At 35.1% G+C, this 22545-nt stretch overlaps 1 protein-coding gene across 4 annotated transcripts in view; it reads right to left on the bottom strand.

Moving 5' to 3' along the window:
- ADAMTS6 (ADAM metallopeptidase with thrombospondin type 1 motif 6) overlaps positions 1–22545 on the bottom strand; it is a 430884-nt gene that overhangs the window by 325043 nt on the left and 83296 nt on the right. For all 4 annotated transcript variants that reach the window (XR_009731737.1, XR_009731739.1, XR_009731738.1 and 1 more), the window contains exon 7: positions 1115–1158. Coding sequence is in view for 1 of the 4 variants with exons in the window: in XM_061393406.1 (XP_061249390.1) it covers positions 1115–1158 (44 nt within the window). In the remaining 3 variants the exon portion in view is untranslated. The remainder of the gene's footprint in view (positions 1–1114; positions 1159–22545) is intronic.

The following is a 22545-nucleotide window of genomic DNA, read 5'->3' as shown; positions in this document are numbered from 1 at the left end:
TGATTTTAACTAGCAAACTTCTCCACCATAATACCTATCATTGGCAAACTGGGATTTCTTCTTTCACCATAAATCCTGAGGGAAATGGCTTGAGGGAAATGGTGAAGGAGAAGCCTGGGAAGGCAGGTAAAATCATCAAGAGAAATTTTAATTTCTAAAGGGGTATTCAACTGACCTCCTCAGGAAGTGGGGTTAATACCTTTTCTCCCACCTCTACTTTAAATTTGATCTTCTCAAAATTCTCATGAAGTGCATAGGAACAGATTTATAACTATTCCTTTACAGATAAGAAAAGTGAGACTTGTCAGAGAATCTAGAGAATTCACCTTCAGTTGCTTAACTTCTAGGTCTGTAAAAAGTCACTATGACACTAGGGAAAAAAAAAAAACATAAAAAAGGCTCCTTTTTTACTTAAAATAATTCTAGTTGCTTAACAATTTAGTTGACTTGAAAGCTACCATTTTCCCTCATTTGTATTTGCAGTTAACATTTAACCACTATGAAGTTACACTCTGCAACAATGCATAATTTTTTAAATTGTAGACTAGTATAGAACTGCCTTTAAAATGTGATATTTAGGAAGAACAAGGAAGATAATTCTGCTCTCTCTCCAAGTCTGGCTGTAATATTTTACAAAATTGGATTTTTTTTCTGTACAGATAATAAAATTTTCCAATAATATCTTAATTTATGAGGACACAATCTTTCCACAAATTTGGACCAAAAGAAGTACTGTTCTTAATGTCTCTGCATGAAGTATCTCCCAAGTTTCTTTTTCCTTTCCTTTCCTGAGATTTGAAGGTGCTTTAATTTGCCCTCAAACTCTCAGTATTTTTGGAAAATACATTACAGAGATGGATTATATGAAAAATGAGTGGTAACTTTTGATTTAGTATTACTGTGTGATAATTTTGAAACACCTTCTAATTTGTTTTTAATCATCATTCTACTTGTTTCCTAATCAGTGACATATCCACAAAGGTCAGGTTTAATTTTATAGGAATAATTTCAGATGTGCCAGAAACGAAAATTACCAAATTAATAATGATTAAAAAGTAAAACTATTGGACCAAAAAGACAATCTGAACTATCCTCCCTTTATAAAAAAACTTACCCAGTGTTCCACAGGGCTTATTTTTATAAGTGCAGATATCATATCTATAGAGGAGAAAAAAGAGAAATGAAATTTGTAATCTGATCAAATTTTTTAAATGTTTTGTATATTCATCACATTTCTTTCATGGAGCTTTGGTTGTCAGACCACAATCAGTGCAATTATAAGCAGCCAGCTGGAGTGTCGGCATTTTCAGCACTCTGGGGGACACGCCGGCTGTACTACACTCACAGCCCCTGGCTGCAAGCCAATGGGACACCTGCCAGTAAGAAAGAAAGGTTAAAGTGGATTTCTGTAATTGCAAGTTCCATAAAACCATCTACCATACTGTTTTGAAGCTAGAATAGCTTGTCTGCAGAATGCTACTGCTTCTACAAAAAGCAAACGGGTGGCTTTTTATTCCCAATATCTTTTGGACCTGCTGGAACATTTTTTTTTATTATAGCCACAGACGGTATTTTATACTTCTGAGCTATAAGCAATATTTGGAATTCCTTCAACTCTAACACAGGTTCTTGTTTAAAAAAAAAATAGGGCAAAACAACAATGGGAATAAAATTGATATCATATAGTTTTCCTAGTTGTATATCAAAGAACTAAAAAAATTGCTCAAAAGAAAGCTTTCCTAATGTTGGTCACTTATTCCAATGCTGTACTACATTAAAACTCAGTATAAAAAATGGAATCCATAACACTCCATATTTTAATGTATATTACATTTAGAATGCTAAATCAATATTGATTCAAACATTTAAGTACTTTTATAATACCTTTTTAATCTAATCTCTAAAACCAAAAGTATTCAAACTACTAAAGTGAAAATAAAAAATAAAGTTAAAAAGACTGAACATTTTTGTTTGCCTACAATTTATACTAGAAAGGAAAAGCTTTTTTGGAAAAAAGAATAAACTTTCACCAACTCCAGGAAAATCTACGTTGGAAAAGTTTTTTTTTTTTTTATTGTATATAAATGGTTAGTCCATATCACTTGAAGAAGGGGTTAATAATCAATCTCATTCTTGTTCATCAGATCAAAATGTATTTTCAAGAAACAAATATTATACTGTTGGTTATTTCATTAAAATCCCCGAAGATTCCTTTTGCCTACTTTTGAATTTCAAAATCTTGATCTCGATGACTTTATATTTGAGAAAAGGGATTTCTTCTCTTGCATAACTTTATCTTCTGACCATTCACACATTCACGCCCTCTCTTTTCCTGTAATTAGTAAACCACAGGATTGCAGCATCTGGTACACCCCTAAATATAAGATAGATACCAGTATCTAGTACACTCTTGAATATATATTCTGGGTGTCACAATCAATTTATCTTGTGATTATATGTGTAATGCCTATGACATCACATAGACACCACCCAAACCAGCAATCTTCAACGTAACATAAACAGACCTCTCATTGGTAATGCAAATACAAATGCATTACCTATTAAACGGAGCCTATTTCCAAATCATTAATTTCCATTTGTACCCCTACCTAAAGTTGATTTGCTGAAAATGCATCTGCAAGTCACCAATATTCTGTCCCTCTTTCACTTTTCATAATCAGCCTGTCTCTACTTTATAAAAAAAAAGAAAGCATACTTCTCACCCATCCCAAACCTTGTCACCATGCATTGTTCCCCTGGGGATAAAAGTCTCCAGAGCATAATGCAAGTGGATAATTCAAGAATGCATTGGTCCTAGAAGATAATCCTTCATGTGAAAAGCAAGAAAAACTGAAGAGGATGATGCTTGCTTCATCCTGGGAAGATCCTGTGTCTGTCAGTCTATCTGACTGTTTATAAGTAAATCTATCTATTTCATAATTAGAATTCAGAATTGAGATGGTTGTCATGGAGTGTATTAACAGGCTGATTTGATCTAAAAAATAAAGACATCAAAGTCTGATTTAGCTAAGTAATTTGGAAGCTAGGAATGATGTAGCCAGTTAGATTTTATGTAGACATTTTTTCATGACCATGAAGTAGGCACCTCCAAAGTTTTGAAAAAATTTACTTGAAGCATTTACACAATATATGTTTTTAGCTATAGTCTCTGTAGCTACTTAAACTTGCAATTAAAAGTATTTTAGATTTAAAATTTGCAAAGTGGTACATCATTTCTCAAAATTATTTTAGGGATCAAATTGAGCAAAAAATTTGAAAACCACAGACAAACACAACTTATATTTCCACCTCTTAGCAGTCCTTTCTTATCTTCTTTTCTTGCCCTCATTTTGCCTATACCCTTTATATTACACTTGATGAATATTATTTCATTCTGTCATGACTGCAAAAATACTTACACAAAGGCTAAAGACACCAATAATAAAAACTAAAGCATCCTAGACTAAGATATTTCTATTTGCATTTTCTTCAGCTTTCTCCAGTCGTTTAGTATCTCTATAGAATTTTTCTATAAGCCATTCTATAGAGAAAAGACATCATTTCTTATTGGGTTCTTCATTCAATTCATACTCTATCCTTCTCTGTTCTATACTCACAGAGAACAATTATGACCTATGCTTCACCTATAATATCAAGTACTAAAAGCAACATTTTTACATTCATTCTTTTATATACAGATGTACTGAGTACCTATCATGTGCCCAGGTATAGTGCTATATACTTGAACCTAAAGATGAACAAGGAAGTTATAGTTTATTTGGGAAAAGACACATAAGCAGATAAGCTACAAAATGCTAAAAGATGATTAAATAAATGTTAAAGAGCTAAACTTACACATAATAGAGCTAATACTTGCTAGCTATTATAATTAAGATTATTGTCACAATCAAGTTATAAACAAAATACTGTGGAAATACAGATGAAGGAATGATTCCATAATAGAAAACTAGGAAACAGATGCATATAGAACATAACATCCGAAATGGATTTCAAAGATCTAGCCAGATAAAATAGAAAAGTAAATGCATTCTAGGTAGATAACAAAATAGTCAAAGAGGCAGAGTTTGGAAAGGGTATGGCATATGCACGGAGAAGGCAATGGCACCCCACTCCAGTACTCTTGCCTAGAAAATCCCATGAACAGAGGAGCCTGGAAGGCTGCAGTCCATGGGGTCGCTGAGGGTCAGACACGACTGAGCGACTTCACTTTCACTTTTCACTTTTCACTTTCACGCTTTGGAGAAGGAAATGGCAACCCACTCCAGTGTTCTTGCCTGGAGAATCTCAGGGACGGGGGAGCCTGGTGGGCTGCCATCTATGGGGTCGCAAAGAGTCAGACACGACTGAAGCGACTTAGCAGCAGCAGCAGCAGCAGCAGCATGGCATGTGCAGGGAACCATGAAAAATTCAGAGAGACTGAAACACCCAAAGTATAGGGTAAAATATCAGAATACGAATTTGGGGAGTTGTTGTGGGAAGGAAACATTATTAAATACTCTGAATGCCAAACAGATTTTTTTTTCCTATAAGCAAAAGAAACTTAAAATAAGTTTGCACAATAGGAAATATTTTTAAGTATGTTTATATGAATGTGTATACAGATTAAGTTTGCATACAGATAAGTGTGGAAGGTAAATGGTGGGTATCTGAGAGTGGGAGGTAATAGAGTGGGGAGAATATAATGATTTTTACTCTTTTTACTATGTGTGTGTTTGTTGCTCAGTCGTGTCCAACTCTTTGCAACCGCACAGTCTGTAGCCCTGTCCATGGAATTCTCCAGGCAAGAATACTAGAGTGGATTGCCATTCCCTTCTCCAGAGGAACTTTCCAACCCAGGGATCAAACTCTGGTCTTCTGCCTTACAGGCAGATTCTTTACCGTTTGAGCTACAGGGAAGTCTCCTAAAAAAAAAAAAAAAAAAAAAAATGAAGCCTTAGCACCCGAACAGGGACATGAACCCTGGACCCTCAGATTAAAAGTCTGATGCTCCAACGACTGAACTATCCAGGCAATGTATACTCTATTACATCCTCCCTCACTGTTAGTCGCTCAGTCATGTCTGACGCTTTGCAACCCCATGGACTGTAGCCCTTTAGGCTCCTCAGTCCATGGAAATTCCAGGCAAGAACAGTGGAGTGGGTTGCCACTCTCTTCTCCAAAGATCTGCCTGACCCAAGGATTGAACCTGGGTATCCCTCACTGCAGGCAGATTTCTTTACTGTCTGAGACACCAGGGAAGCCTAATAAGTTTTTGTTTAGCCAAGATTTAATCAGAAAGCATTTTGGCTATACGGGCCTCTGATTATCAACACAAGAGATAACTGATAACTAGCCTAATTAATATTTAATACATGTTACCTGCCTCCTTAGAAACCTGTATGTAGGACAAAAAGTAACAGGTAGAACCAGACATGGAACAATGAACAGGTTCAAAATTGGGGAAGGAGTATATCAAGGCTGTATATTGTCATCCTGCTTATTTAACTTATATCCAGAGTACCTTATTTGAAATGCTGGGCTAGATGAATCACAAGCTGGAATCAAGATTGCCAGGAAAAATATCAATAACCTCAGATATGCAGATGATACTACTTTAATGGCAGAAAGTGAAGAGGAACTAAAAGCCTTTTAATGAAAGTGAAAGAGGAGAGTGGAAAAGCTGGCTAAAAACTCAACATTCAAAACACTAAGATCATGGCATCCAGTCCTATTACATCATGGCAAATAGATCAGGAAAATGTGGAAACAGTGTCAGATTTCATTTTCTTGGGCTCCAGAATCAATGCAGATGGTGACTGCAGGCATAAAATTAAAAGACACTTGCTCCTTGAAAGAATAGCTATGTCAAACCTAGATACTGGCGAAATGTATGGAGAGAGTAACATGGAAACTTACATTACCATATGCAAAACAGATAGCCAATGGGAATTTGTTGTATGACACAGGGAACTCAAACAGGGGTTTTGTATTGATGAGATAAAGATGGAAATGGGAGGGAGGGGACATATGTATATCTATGGCTGATTGATGTTGATCTTTGACAGAAAACAACAAAATTCTTTAAAGCAATTATCCTTCAATTAAAAAAAAATTTTTTTTTAAAGAAACCTGGACAGTGTTTTAAAAAGCAGAGACATCACTTTGCTGACAAAGGTCCATATAGTCAAAGCTATGGTTTTTCCAGTAGTCATATATGGATGTGATAGTTGGACCATAAAGAAGGCTGAGAGCCAAAGAATTGACGCTTTCAAACTGTGGTGCTGGAGAAGACTCTTGAGGGTCCCCTGGACTGTAAGGAGATCAAACCAGTCAATCCTAAAGGAAATAAACCCTGAATATCCATTGGAAGGACTGATGCTGAAACTGAAGCTCCAATACTCTGGCCACTTGATGCAAAGAGCTGACTCACTGGAATAGACCCTGATGCTGCGAAAAACTGAGGGCAAGAGGAGAAAGGGGTGACAGAGGATGAGCTGGCTGGACGACATCACTGATTCAATGGACATGAATCTGAGGAAATTCATGGAGATAGTGATGGAGACAGAAGCCTGGCATGCTACAGTTCATGAGGTCACAATGAGTCGGACATGACTTAGCAACTGAAAAGCAACAACAAATGCTGAAAATGTGTTTTTCATTGGAAAAAAAAAATTAATGATGCTCCAGATCTGTAGATTGGCCGAAAGATCGCAGAAGTACTCTACTACTCTTCATGAACACTTACAATAATTCAGCAAATTTTGCAGGCTATATACTAGGGTAAAGATTCTAAGATTTGTCTTGTGTGTCCACTCAGTGGTTTGAGTATTACAGTGCTAACTGACAACTCTAAGAGTAATAGAATTCTGCCCCTAAAATATGTTCATGCACACATACAATTCATTTTTTTCACACAAAGAGTACCAAAACAACAGCTGAAATGTCATCCAACATATAACACAAGGAGTATGACCTAGTTTTTTACTCCTTGCTTACTTTATAAATATTTGTATGCTTAATGAAATTTGATCTAAAACTTCCCTTCATTACAGTTGACACCATACACTCACCTGTACAGATATGCTTGATCATATTAGCTTAGGTCAGTCTGACAATAAAAATTCCTGGCTGATGGAAGGAAGGGGTGATAAAGTAACACAAAAATAATACTCTCAGCACCCTTATCAATCTCTAATTAATCTTGACCAATCCAAATATGGCAGGAGTCCCCAAACTTGGGCCTTTGTCTAAACTACAGGCTAGGCTAAGAAATACACTGAAGTCCTAAGTTGTGAGAGAAAAGTTGAAATACAATGAGAAAAGATTTTCCAGATACTGAATTTAAATAGAAAAATCGCACTTTTTCACTATGGTACTTTTTTCTTTGTTTTCTTTTCATGAAAGAATAATAAAGGGCTCAATCAGGACAGGTGAAAAAGAGCTAAGAAAAGTGATCAAAAGGATTCTAGATAAAGCCAGATACCTAAAAGGAAATCAGGGATCTTTTTGAATGAGTAGATGAATGCATACATTGTCATTTCCTTACCCTCAACTCATCAGGGTGAATTGACTGACCAAGATCAAAACCAGAGTTAGCTAAATATCTGTTACTATAACACTGGTATACTTCTCTGCTGTGGATACTTTAAACTGTTTAATCTCCTAATCACTTTGGCTAGACAGGGCTATCAGAGGAAACTGACCAAAACATACCATGAAGCTCCATTTTAAGATCTGTACAATATAGCACTAGCTTACAATGATGTAATACCTGGGTGGGTTCTTCAGAACTTTCTTCAAAAACTACTTTCCATTCTTATGCAAGTGAAACAATCATTGCAAAGAAGCATTCCTTCCAGTGATTTACTTTTGAAAGTGAAATGAATCAAAATCTAAACCTTGAGACTCATTTGTTTAATACCAAATCACAGACTAACTTCCAAACAGAATGTCCTATGTACTGTGCTGTCTCATTTTGTTCTCTTAGATGTGGTGGCAAAAGCCAAGTGATGGTGACACAGCACTTTTCAGCTTTCTTTTCATGTTCTAAGGCTCATTATAAAAAAATGGCCTCAGTTCTAAAACAATTGTAATAAAATGAGAAAAATTATTTTAATCTAATATATTTGAGAACCTGGGAATTCCAAGGTCAAGGTGGCTGCAGATTCACTGTCTGGTGAGAGCCCGCTTTCTAGCTTGTACACACTGTGTGCACAGGACCTTTCATTGGTGCTTGCTCTCATGAAGAGACAGAGAGCTCTGTGTCTCTTCCTCTTCTAATAAGGGCACTAATGACCTCATGATCTCAACTAAACCTAATTACTTCACAAAGGCTCCACCTTCAAATATCATCATACTGGGGATTAGGACTTAAACACTGGAATGGGGGGTGTGGTTCGGTGGCTCAGTTGTGTCTGACTCTGCGACCCCATGGACATGGACTACAGCACTCCAGGGGGGATATACATTCAGTCCATAACATTTCACTCCTACCCCCCAAATTTATGTCCTTCTCATGTCCAAATATGTTCATTCTATCACAGCAACCTCAAAAGTCTAATGCCTTCCAGTATCAACTTTAAAGTCCAGAGTCTTACCTAAGTATTGGCTAAATCAGATACGGGTAAGACTCTAGGCATAATTCATCCTGAGGCAAAATTCCTTTTTAGTTGTGAACTTTTGAAATCAGAAAAGTTATGTGTTTCCAAATGGAGGGACAGGCATAGAATAGATGTTCTTCTTCCAAAAGGTAGAAATTAGAATGAAGAAGGGGGTGATGGGTCCCTAGTAAGTCTAAAATGTAGCAAGCAAATGCTATTAGACCTTAAGGCTTGAGGATAATGCTCTCTGATATGCTGTTCTCCCTTCTAGAACCACTGGGGTGGTGGTATCATCCCATGGCTTCCTGAGGTGGCCTCACCCCTTCAGCTTGGCAGAGTGTTGCCCACTTGGCTTCACCCACTCAGCTTTCTGTGAGAGCCCTCCCATGCAGCTCTGCAGGGCAAAGCCTTGGCCTTTGAAACCAGGTAAAGCCAGTCTTGCTTCCCAGGCTGCACAGTCTGGGCCTGTGGTGGGAGTAGTAGCCCTGCTGGTCTCTGAATTGTCTTTAAGGTCTTCCCTTTTCTTGAAGGATAATTCACATTCACAGCTTTCTTTCATTCCATCCTATTTATTTTCTGTTTCCTTTTGTCCCAGCTGGCAATTTTTTCCTAGTATAATCCCATTTCTATTCCTGACTGTTTAGATGGCTGAAGAGGTCTGTAGCTCATAACCACACTACTCTCCTTGTCAAATGGTTCAGTCAGCCACACACTTAGTGTTCTCTTTTGAACACATTTCCTCACTTTTTGCAATTTGGACAGGATGAGGATTTTCCAAATCTTGAAGTCCAGATTCTTTTCTGTTTAATAATTCCTTCTTCATGTCTCTCTTCTTATATTTTATTTTAAGCAATCAGGAGGAACTAAGGCACTCCTTCAATGCTTTGCTTAGAAATCTTCTCAGCTAAATATCCAATTTCTTTTCTCACAAGTTCTACCTTCTACAAAACACTAGAACACAAACATAATTTGGCCAAGCTTTTTTGCCACTTTATGACAAGTTTCAGTAAGATTCACCTTTTCTCCATTGTCCAATAACCCTCACGATTGTATATAATTATGCTTGTATATGATTGTATATGCTTGTATATGCTTGTATATGATTGTATATAATAATGCTCACGATTGTATATATTCTAAGAACACTGAAGCTTTCTCTGTAACTAACTCTCCTCCTTTTATGACCTCTCACCAGAATCACCTTTAAAAGCCCCTTCATAGCAACTAAGCTTCTTCTAACAGGCACCTTAAAACTTTTTCAGTCTTTACACACTACCCAGTTTTAAACCTACCCCACTTCTCAGTGCCAACAGCTGAATTAGTCAGCTTGGGCTGTGTAATAAAATACCAGAGACTGAGTGGCTTTATCAACAAATATTTATTTCTCATATTTCTGGAGCTAGCAAGTCCAAGATCAAGGGGCTTGCAGATCCTAGGTCTGGTGAAGGACCTCTTACCAACTCGCAGACAGCCACCTCTTTACTATATCTGGACATGGCAGAGAGAGAGGGGGGACTCTGGTATTGCCATCTTATAAGGGCACCAATTTCATCATGGGGGCTCTACCCTCAAAACCTCATCTAATCTAATTACTTCCTAAAGGTCTTACCTCCTAATACTATAACCCTGGGGGTTAAGATGATGAAATATGTATTTTAGGGGACCACATTCAGTCCACAACACTACTTTAAACAGCAAATTTGATTCAATTTGTGAACTTCACTTCATAAGTTATATTTTTCCCCAAGTTACATGTTTTATAATACTTATCTCTGTATCCAAACGACCTTAATTATCTTGGAAAAGTTACTTGCTAATATTTTTGAACTCCTAAAATGCAAGACAACCATATGTATATTATTTGATAAAGGGACATAATTATTATTATGTGAATACCTTATATATTAGTCCTCAAAGATTGTCATTTGTTTAATAAATATTAGACATATTTAGCTACTAATTCCTGTCTTATGTCAGAGGTTACCCATGTTTTTGCTCATGGGATGAAATAAAGATTTACCTTTAAGCTGTAAAACACAACTCTAGTTATTCACATTATAATATGAATTTTCCATTCAGTCTACTAGGATTTTTCTATTGGGAAGCATAAAGATAGTTAGCAAACAATGATTTTGCAAAACAGTCTCCAAACTATTATAGCAAAATGTTGATCAACCTGACAAGATTGAAACTTTCATATGTAAGTTATAAAAGGCCTACCAACACAGGATTTTCATTACTTTACAATAACCAGTAGCCTCAATTCAAAAGATTATCATTTTGGCCCTTCAGGTCTATCCTCAATAGCATTTCAATCTTTCTACATCTCCTGGTTAACTAACAAATTTTCTCCTTGATTGTTTTGTCACTAAATCATGATATATAATTTTCCATGAATAAATTGCTTCTATATTTCTACTCATTCACAAAAATCAGTATATTGCATTGTTTGCATTCTGTCTGGTAGTTAACAATATATTTTGAGCATATTTTTATGTTAGTAAAGAAATATGCACATCATTTTAATGACTTTATCAACTTCTACTGTAACAAAATTTATTTAAACAATTTTCTATCGTTGAAAATATAAATGGTTCCTAAGTTTTCGCTGATATAAACTTAACTGCAATGAACATCACTATGTTTTGGCACATTTATCTGATATTTTTTTTCATATTAAAATCCTAGAAAAGAAACACATTTAAGGATTATCATTCATATTGTAATGATCTCATCCTTGCTCACCTCAATAACCCTAGGTCTACCTCTGTCCCCTCTCTACAATCAAGTTGTACTTGTCTTCTTTTGGTTTCCTGAACATATCATATTTTCCCCCATTTCACGAACTCTGATCTTGCTCTTCCCTCTATTTGAAACACTTTTCAACCAACCTTACTCTCTTTGCTGGGTTACTCTTACTAATCTTTCAAATTCCTAGTAATGCAGTTCCTCAAGGAAGTCTCCCCTGACTAGACGAGTTTTCCCTAATCAGTACCTGTGGAACTGCCTAAATTTTTCCTTCATATCTTTCCATACCTTTTCCTTTCCATCAGATGGGTATTTTGATATGTATGTCTTCCCACTAAATTGCAATTTTTTTGAGATTAGAGACTAGACTGTTTGCTCACTACTATATCCCAGTACCCAGCAAAAGGCCTGGCACATAATAGGTATTTAGTGTTTATAGAATTAATGTCCTCTAGAAAAATATCCCATTTTTGTGAACGTGTAGAAATATAGAAACAATTTATTCATGGTAAATAATATATCACTATTTAGAAAGAAAATCAAAGAGAAATTTTATTCATTTGTCAGTTTATGCTTCTGCAAGCATATTTCCCAATGCCCTTGGCACTAGTTAATGAGGCGAAAGTTATTTTAAGGTGCTAAAACAAAGTTAAATAATGAAGTTCTTGTGTGTTTGTCAGGGAAGCAGAATTTTTTTAAAGGTACATTTACCATAGCAATGCCTAGATAATGGAATAAGTTTGATTCATTTAAAAAATTATCTACTAAAAGATTCTCTCATAAATTTATAAAATTAACTCCGTTTTTGAACAAATATTTACTGAGTATTTACCATGTGTTGGGGTAGGGAAAAACATGGACAAGACTAACAAATTTCTCATCTGAAGAAGCTTAGAAGCTTTTCTAAGATCAGCAAAAGATTAATCAGGCATCACCAAAAAGAGCAAATCTTTTCACTCTTTTACATCAGTGGAGAACAATTTATTGGACTCAACTTTAGTCATTTTAGTTATTATTGTGTTCTACTTTTCCTTTATTTTTCAATAAGAAGTGGATAACGTTTTCTCAAGTTAGCTATATTCTTCCTTTGAGTTTCAACTCTACTCTTAACTCCTTAATTTATATGCTATGTATCTCTTGTTGGGGTGAATGCAAATATCTTTTATCCAACTCTACCTAATATATTATTATTATTATAATACCTAAAGCTTAGCTCTGCTCATACCATTCTCCCACTCAAAAACTCAACTGTCTCCAAAAAATCTAAACACTTTAGCTTGGAGTTCAAGACCCTCAAAAATCTCAATTTACCTTTCTACAACTACCTTTTACTTCTCCCTACATACGTCTTTTGTTTTAGCTAAATTTGACATGATATTCACCACTGTCTAAAAAGTGATAGGAATGTAAATTACTATAGCCATTATGGAGAACAATATGGAGGTTTCTTAAAAAACTAAAATTAGAGCTACCATTTGACTCTGAAATCCCATTCCTGGCCATATATCCAGAGAAAAACATGATCCAAAAGAATATATGCACCCCAATGTTCATGGCAGCACTGTTTACAATAGCCAAGACATGGAAGCAAGCTAAATGTCCATCCACAGAGGAATGGGTAAAGAAGATGTGGTACATATATACAATGGACTACTAATCAGCCATTAAAAAGAATGAGATAATGCCAATTGCAGCAACATGGATGGACCTAGAGATTGTCATACAGAGTGAAGCAAATCAGATAGAGAAGGAGAAATATCATATGACATTTCTCATATGTGGAATCTAAAAAGAAATGATACAAATGAACTTACAAAACAGAAAGAGACCCACAGACTTAGAGGATGAATTTATGCTTGCTGGGGGAAGGATGAGGGCAGGGACAGTTGGAGAGTTTTGTATGGACATGTACACACTGCTATATTTACAATGGATAACCACAAGGACCTACTGCATAGCACATGGAACTCGGCTCAGTGTTATGTGGCAGTCTGGATAGGACAAGAGTTTGGGGGAAAATGGATAAATATAAGCATATGGCTGAGTCCCTTCACTGTTCACTATCACAATATTGTTAATTGGCTATAGTTCACTACAAAATAAGTTTAAAAATATTTTTTAAAAGGCCCTCAATTTTCTTGTAACCCATACTTTGATGATGCAATATTCTCTCCCATTTATATAGTGTAATTCTAGAGATACTTTAAGCTCATTTCAAATATCTCATCCTATATTATGCCTGATGTGATCTATTCCTTACCTAATTATTACAGCATTCTTATGTTTTACATTGCTGCTTTACACCATAATTACTTCTATAAACTTCATTTTATTCCCAAATACTGTCATCAGTATTTGGGAATTATAATAAAATCTGCCCATCATTGTACCCCTCCAAAAAAAAGAGAGAGAGAAAGACAACAAAAGACAATAGTGATGAGAATTTAATGGATTTTTTATCCTTGGGATATTTATATTTATCACTGCAAAATTATTAAATGGTGCTCAGATTATGATTAAGCTTTTCATGTGATTTTAGCAACAAGGAAGAAAAATGCCATGTTAACTTGTACAGTTTAGTCCAGTCAGTCATATTTGTTACTGTAAATTAATAATAAATGGGGCATTTTTATTTTATATAGATCAGTTTCAAAAGTTTGGTTAATTGTGAGTAAATCTTTAAAAGTGGAATTGAATGCTGACAAAAATCAGCTTTTTAAATCTCCAAGGTTAAGCACCAGGTTCTAGAGTATCTAAATTCATCTAATTAATAAATGCCAGCCTGAGATATATACTATCTTCTTTAGAAAGTAAATACAAATTTCAATATTCTCTTGCAGTTGTAAGGAGATCCAACCAGTCCATCCTAAAGGAGATCAGTCCTGGGTGTTTGCTGGAAGGACTGATGTTGAAGCTGAAACACTCCAATACTTTGGCCACCTCATGCGAAGAGCTGACTCATTTGAAAAGACCCTGATGCTGGGAAAGATTGAGGGTAGGAGGAGAAGGGGATGACAGAGGATGAGCTGGTTGGCTGGCATCACTGACTCAATGGACATGGATTTGGATGAACTCCGGGAGTTCTGATGGACAGGGAGGCCTGGCGTGCTGTGGTTCATGGGGTCGCAAAGAGTCGGACACAACTGAATGACTGAACTGAACTTGCATTTTCATGAACAAACACATCATTTCTTTCTTTCACTTTTTTTCTTGCTATGTGATATGTGGGATCTTAGTTCCACAACTAGTGCTGAATATACACCCCCAGTAGTAGGAGTGCACAGTCTTCGCCACTGGACCACTGGGGAAGTCCCTCACATCATATACTTTCAATACTAAAATATTTAAAATCATTATAGCACCTAGAACAAAAAAGGATAAGATTGCTGAATGAAAAAAAAAAGTTGGTTTTCTAAAAAATAAAATTTCTCTTTGGTTAGAAAATTAATTAGCTGCCTGTAAAAAAAATACAGCTTCCTTTAGTACTAAGAAAAAATTACTTTTTATATCAATTTAGAATGAAAATGCTTTATAAACAATGAAAAATGCATGTCCATTTTATATTATTTATAATATAAGGACACTTTATACAAATAACTTTACATACTTACTACATCTAAAATGTTTTTTTCTTTCTATATTTTTACTGTAGCATCTTTTTGGTTTTATGGAACATGGTAGACCACAAGAGCTCTCTGCCTTAAAGTACATAGCTTATTTTGTCTTTTTCCTCAAAAACCTCAAAACCAAAGAAGCTATTTAAAGCAAAAAAGGAAAAGCATAATATACATGTAAAGCACTGCTCAATAGGGAGAAGAATTTTTCTGTTGTTAGTATGCGGGTCTTTTATATCTAGCCACAGCAACCAATAGTCTAGTTCTGTCAGTAGTATAGTAGTTGATTTGCAAAGATAAACTAATCATTCCTCTCTTTTATTGATATTCACAATAAAACCAATGCACAGCTGTCATTTGTCTTTAGAAAGCATGGTCTAGTTAAAGAGAGTGGGCAAAGAGGTCATATTGACTATTCTGATTTAACAGAACGTTATATACTACACTGTTATTAACAGAATTGATTATAACTTGAATTATATTACCTCTATCAAGTCAATTAGAAACATTTTCCAAAAGATTGATCATAAGTCAGAATTAACTGTTAACTTTCCTTAGGGAAAAAAAAAAAACAAAAAACCAAAAAACCAAAAAAATGCAGGCTTACCTAATGAGCTACTGTGATCATAAATGCCTCAAATGCCCTTTGATGTAATCAATAAGGATCTATAGTGTTCCAAAAGGTTTCACATATACCATACTCACTTATTATATATCATTCAATCTGTATAATTTTCCTCATATCTAATCTAAACCCTTCCTGACACAGTTTAAATTGATTTCTTGTTTGACCTTCAGTGAAGATCGAGACAATCTGTTCTCCATACTTTAATGCATAAATTAAATACCTCTAAGTCATCTCTGGAATAATAAAAATCCCTGCTACTTTAAAATTTTTCTTTTAGGTTTCTTTTTCAACCCTTTAATTATCTTTGTGGTCCTCCTCTGAACTTCCTCCAAGTTCTCCATGTCCTTCTTTAGTGGTAGAGCCCAGAACCAGAAACAATGCTCTCAAAAAGTTCTGACCATGGCAAGTACAATGGGGAAATAATCTCAAGTTTCCCACATTTTTGATTCTTATTTATATGACCTTATAATGTGCTTGCTCTAACCACAACATTACATAATGTTAACCCATAATTGTTGACCCATAATAACCTTATTATTTCTTTACTACTGAGGGGCCTTTTAACTTTACTTAAATTCAGTTACTTATCCCTAGGAGTTCATGATATTTTTCATCTCTAACCACATTGCTTTATATCTGTCCCCTACATTATTTCATTATCCTAGTTTCTAATCTATATTCCAATTTACTAAATTATTTTAGTCTAACACTACTTTCTAACTCTGATATAGTAAGGTATTGACGTCTCTTGCCATATTTCTCTCCAATTTCAACTTCTAATATTTTATCAAGAATATTAAAATAAGTAATCATTATATGTCTGTAAGAGGGGAATGAGGTGGTCTTAAAAAAAAAAAAAAGGAATGCCAGAATTCATCCTCTTAAAAAGTATGATCACAGAGATCTTGTCAAATTTGCTCCATCACCTTCAGGTCCCAGCCTTAAACTGTTCATCTCAGGAGCTAGAGGGTAGAATATATGATGGACCAAAATGCTTTCATAATTTCCAAAGGTCTCAAAGAGCTATGTTAAAATTTTTCCAATATAGTTTTCCCTATAGTTCCTTTTGCAGAAAACAATAAAAAGCTTTCAGGATCACAATACATTATAACTATTTGGGTTTCCTTGCTCTCTACTAGGCAGGCCTTCCATTCTGTCATTAACAGAACAAGATTTGTTTGAATAAGTTTACTAATATATACCAAAAAACCACAACACTTTCATAATGACCTTATTATACATAGAGCTATACCAGATAAAATACCAAGAAAATTAAACTGACCTGGTTTCCACTGGGTAGGAATTTATTACGATGGAAGTATACATAGCCAGATAAAATTCACCAAATCACCTATTGCTATCACACAGACATGAATTATATATTAAACACTGCTATCATCCATTGGAGAAGGAAATGGCAACCCACTCCAGTGTTCTTGCCTGGAGAATCCCAGGGACAGGGTAGCCTGGTGGGCTGCCATCTATAGGGTCGCACAGAGTCAGACACGACTGAAGTGACTTAGCAGCAAGTCGCTGCAGTCGTGTCCGACTCTGTGTAACCCCATAGACGGCAGCCCACCAGGCTACCCTGTCCCTGGGATCCGCCAGGCAAGAATATTGGAATAGGATTCCATTTCCTTCTCCAATGCATGAAAGTGAAAAGTGAAAGTGAAGTCGCTCAGTCGTGTCTGACTCTTTGCGACCCCATGGACTGTAGCCTACCAGCCTCCTCTGCCCATGGGATTTTCCAGGCAAGAGTAATGGAGTGGGTTGCCACTGCCTTCTCCATATTAAATATTGTTGAAGAGTAAATGTACTTAAGAGATGAAAAACAAAGATTAGTACATAAATGCCATGAACAAAAATAATCATAGTGTTCTATGCTCTATCTGAACAAAGTTGTTCCACACAACTTTTAAAAATATCAAATGAGCACAAATATTGTCTTCTACAAAGTGCAAAAGCAAAAGACATTTAACTTTTCAGTTATAAACAAGAAACAAAGGTTAATTTATTGTTTAAATTTAAAATGATTATATTAGGAAGATGGGAATAAAATCAGTGGTTTAAATCAATGAAGTTATTATCCATAAAAGAAGCAAATAAAAGAGAATATATAAAATTGACAAATCAAAAAGCTATCATAAAAATCATATTTTTTATAGACAGAGCACTAACTCTCAGAAGTAACAGCTGAGAAGGACTGGGACAAAAGACAATTATTTAGTACCACAGTAATACATTACTTTGGTGTAAACATTTTTCATCTCTTTATTAAAACTTAATCACAAATTCCAAATTTCACATCAGTAAAAACTGTATAATCTAAAAATAACAATAACTCTTTTACTGAAGATTATCAAGCAATTAACAATATTTTACTTTCTGCAGATTCCCTCTTAACTGAATTCACAAAGCATCCATTGAAAGACGATATTTTTTAAATTATAATGTAACTAATAGCAAGCTAGGAACCACCTTGAAATTTATTCTGAATATTCAACAAGGTTTCCTTGGAAGTTGCCAAACTAAAAAATTATTAGCCCTAATGCAGTTAAGATAAATGAAGTGTCAGGAAAGGTTCTGTGGCAAGTATGAAGGCCTGCTTGGCTGGTAAATTTTTTCTATCTGCCAATTTAAAGAATACTTCGCCTTTCTTCCAAAACCACTATTCTTTTAGTCTCGTGAGCACTGTAAAAGTAGTCAGCTTTTTTTTTTAGAAGATGTATAAATCAAATTTGAAATCCCCAAAGTGCTCTTGCTGGTTTTTTTTGCCAAATCTAGTATATCTTCTAGTATTTTCCTCTTGTTCTTTGCCCCTTATATTGCTTCCAAGACTAAAAATTTTTCTGAGCAAAAGTCCTAATGGCCACTTTTGTGGATTCATCATAACCCAAAAGGTGTGTCACAACGTAATGTGGTAATGTTCTGTCACAAAACAATGATACTGATGTGAATATGAATATAACATGAAAATGAATCACTGCATAAATAGTTAAAAGGTATAATAATGTTATGTAAAAACTATACAAAGAAAAGGCAATAATCAAAGGTGGATCATTTTTCAGAGACAAAGAGCAAAATTCTAGATTGCATAATAACTTCAAAATATCAAGATAGTTCAAAAATGTGTCTTTACTCAAAGTTTCAACTTCCATTATGAACTTATGCTATATAGGATATGATTCTACTCTCACCAATTATGGCAAAAGGGCAACTGAACTGTGACATTCACATTTGGCACCATTGAACCAAGAAAAAAAGGTTTGACCAGAGTAAAGATAGTATTTTACTCATTGAAATCAAATGACTTCTCTAAATCCTTCTTTAGCCTGGCACCAAGCCACATAGGTTTAAAATTAATAACTACTTGAGACATAAAACAAAGCCACCCTGGATAAACAGAACTGGGTTTACTCGATCCAAGGGAAATGAGTAAACAAGGAAATCAAACACCATCTCCAATGCATGGCCACAAGGATATTTCAATAAAACTATCAGTTTCAAATAGGTCTATGAACATTTTAATGATACTAACACTACATACTCTTCGGGTATGAGAGTATTTCATAAATATGTCTGGAGTAATATGCTGTCATAACATTAAACTATATATTTTAAGTCAGTTTCTTTCTTTTTTAAAGTTGCTCTCTTCCATCCCCTAATCTCATCATCACATTTCTCAATCCTAGTTCAAACACACACACCTTCAGACAACAAAGTGATGCTAAGAAACCATTCATGTAATATGAGATTTTTTTTTAATACCAGAGCTCCTACTTTTAGTAGACATATTTTTAGCTTACATTTAGCTTACATTTAAATAATTAAAAATGGATATACCTTTTTTCAGATTTTGTCAATATATTTCATACTTCCAATTCATCAATATGATATTTATTTTGCAAGCTTGATAGCCAGAAAAATAAATCACAAAAAATTAAAGCAAGGCCCATTTCAATAATAATTCACTAAAATAATCTCAGTTACAAAGATTTTATCTTGAAAATAAAACATTTTTGTAGATCTCTTTCTAACTAGTGTTCTCAAAAAAGCTCTGATCTCGGCAAATAGGAGAACTACATCCTGTTCTTGATTGTGGTGTGTCAGTGAACCTTTCCACAACTATGTCAGATGAAGAGTGCTATTCTTTCCCTATTGTTTATCTCAAAAGCAGAGTCTATAATAATGGAAGACATGCAGTGTGAAAGCAAGAGCCAAACAACAGCACCCTACCTCTCAAGATCCAGAGGACAGCTGGCTAGCCCCAAAGAGCTATGCTTTTCAGTTCTTGTCTGAGAGAATGCATTTTGCACTTTTCCCTGTTTATTATTTAATATCTTTTCTTCATATATTTTTTCATCCCTGCCAAGGATGCCCCCTGTGTATGTCTCTTCTGATTAATCCAAGCCAATGATACCATACTAACCTTTATCACTTTGCTCAAATTCTATTTTGCTGGGAAATTGGAATTTATTAGATTTTAAGTTCCAAATATTGATGCAGCTGCTCCCTGAAATTTTAAGGGTATGGTAAAATTGTGTGTTTTGGAGAATGAAAAATAAAGGTGTTCAGCTTCCTACCTCTGCTTTCCTTCCATATCTGAACACACTTTTATTTAGCTTTCAGTTTTAAATGAAGATAACATACATTTTTCAGGAATGATAAAATTAATAATGAAATAGCCTCTAGTGCAGATTGGAAGGAACTAACCTGTTTTGGCATGGAGTTTGCTGTTGAGTATGGTAGCAATGAAAGTAAAGAAGAGTGTCAGATAATTAAATAATAATTAACAGAATTTATTGCACTCAAAACTATGTATAAAACTACTCTGTGAGCTACATATTTATAGTCAATTAAACTACAATAAAGGAGGCAAGAATATCCAACAGAGAAAAGGCAGTTGCTTCAGTAAGTGATGCTGCAAAACTGGACAGCTACATGCAAATGAGTGAAATTAGAACATTCTCTAACACCAAATATAAAAATAAACTCAAAATGGACTGGAAACCATAAAACTCCTAGAGAGAAACACAGGCAGAACACTACTTGACATAAATCATCACAATATCTTTTTGACCCAAAGGAAATAAAAAATTAGCAAACGGGACCTAATTAAACTTAAAAGCTCTTGTATAGCAAAGGAAACCATTGAGAAAACAAAAAGACAATCTACTGACTGGGAGAAAATATTTGCAAATGATATGACTGATAAGGAGTTACTGTCGAATATACATAAACAGCTTATGCAACTCAACATCAAAAAATGAACCACCCGATCAAAAAATGGGCAGAAGACCTGAACAGACATCTTCCCAAAGAGGAAATGGAGATGACAAACAAGTACATGAAAAGATACTCAACATCAGTAATCATCAGTAACATGAAAATCAAAAGTATAATGAGATATCACCTCACACCTGTCAGAGAGGCTATTGTCATAAAGAAGAAAAACAATAAATGCCCGTGAAGGTGTGGAGAAAAAGGAATCCTCATACTCTATTGGTGGGAATGTAAATTGGTGAAGCCTCTGTAAGAGGTGCAACCTCAGCAGGGAGGTTTCTCAAAAACTAGACAGCTCCCATATGACCTAGCAATTTCACTCCTGGATATATATCCAAAATAAACAAAAATACTAATTTGAAAAGATATATGCACCCCAACATTCACAGCAGCATTATTTACAATCGCCAAAATATGAAAGTAACCTAAGTGTCCATTAACAGATGAATGGATGAAGGAAATGTATTATATATGTGCTACACACACACACACACACACACACACACACACAATGGAATACTATTCAGCCATAAAAAGAATTAAATGTTGCCATATGCAACAGCATGGAAGGACTTGAAGAGTATTGTGCTAAGTGAAATAAGTCAGACAGAGAAAGATATGGCACTATCATATTTGTAATTCAAAACCATTTTTGCTATTTCATTCACATATTGAGAAATTACTGTAACAATGCACTTTGAATAGTCCTTTGTCCCAGAGTTAAAGAGAATTAAGAGGAGAAAGACAGTATGTCATCAAAAGAATTCCAAATTTAACTATACAGTCCTTGGAATTCTCTAGGCCAGAATACTGGAGTGGGTAGCCTTTCCCTTCTCCAGGGGATCTTCCCAACCAAGGGATCGAACCCAGGTATCTTGCATTGCAGGTGGATTCTTTACCAACTGAGCCACAAGGGAAGCCATTTTATCTACAGAAGCTGTTAAAATACAACCTTAATGCTGTGTCTCTTTTATTAAATGTTTCATATTTTTTAGTAGTTAGCCATGCTGGCCTCATATTCCTTTAAAGTAAGCTTTTGGAAGGTATTGATCATATCTTCTCTCTATGATGTAAGCTCTTCTAAGAACTTAGTGAAAACTATGAATCCTCACAAACAACTTGCAAATAAAGACTATAAAGTATGTAACCAGATAGCATAGCATCAACCTCCTTTGGGACCATCTAGTAGTGATTCATCAGATCCACGAATATGAATCCCATAGTGAAAACTAGAAGCTAGTCTTAGACACAAAAACTATAGACTAGAGGAAAAAAAATTTCAGTAAGAGCAAGATGGCTTAAAATAGTTTATACAAACATGAAACTAGTTTTGTTTGGATTCTAAATTTGCAGTGAATTTATAAGCCATCCTGCTCCAAAATTCTTCTTTATAAGATGTACAATTATGTTGAATGCCTCAGTATTCGAAAGACACTCAAATAGCCACCACTGCCATCTACCTTAAAAAAAAATTGTTTTAAATATATACACAAATTTAGTACTCAAAGTTCAGTACCAATACCACTTCATAGAACTAGGCACCTCAGTTTCAACCTACAACTCCCAAATTGTTTCCGTTTCTACACCACTGCAACTAACAATCCTGCCAGACTGCACAAAACCATCCAGTGGTTTTGTCTGATGTGGAAAAACATCCATGAGGGACTAGGAG

The sequence above is a fragment of the Bos javanicus genome, chromosome 20, assembly GCF_032452875.1.
Source record: "Bos javanicus breed banteng chromosome 20, ARS-OSU_banteng_1.0, whole genome shotgun sequence".
Lineage (NCBI taxonomy): Eukaryota > Metazoa > Chordata > Mammalia > Artiodactyla > Bovidae > Bos > Bos javanicus.
The sequence above is the reverse complement of the archived record's forward strand: the minus strand, read 5'-3'. Positions and strand labels throughout refer to the sequence as shown.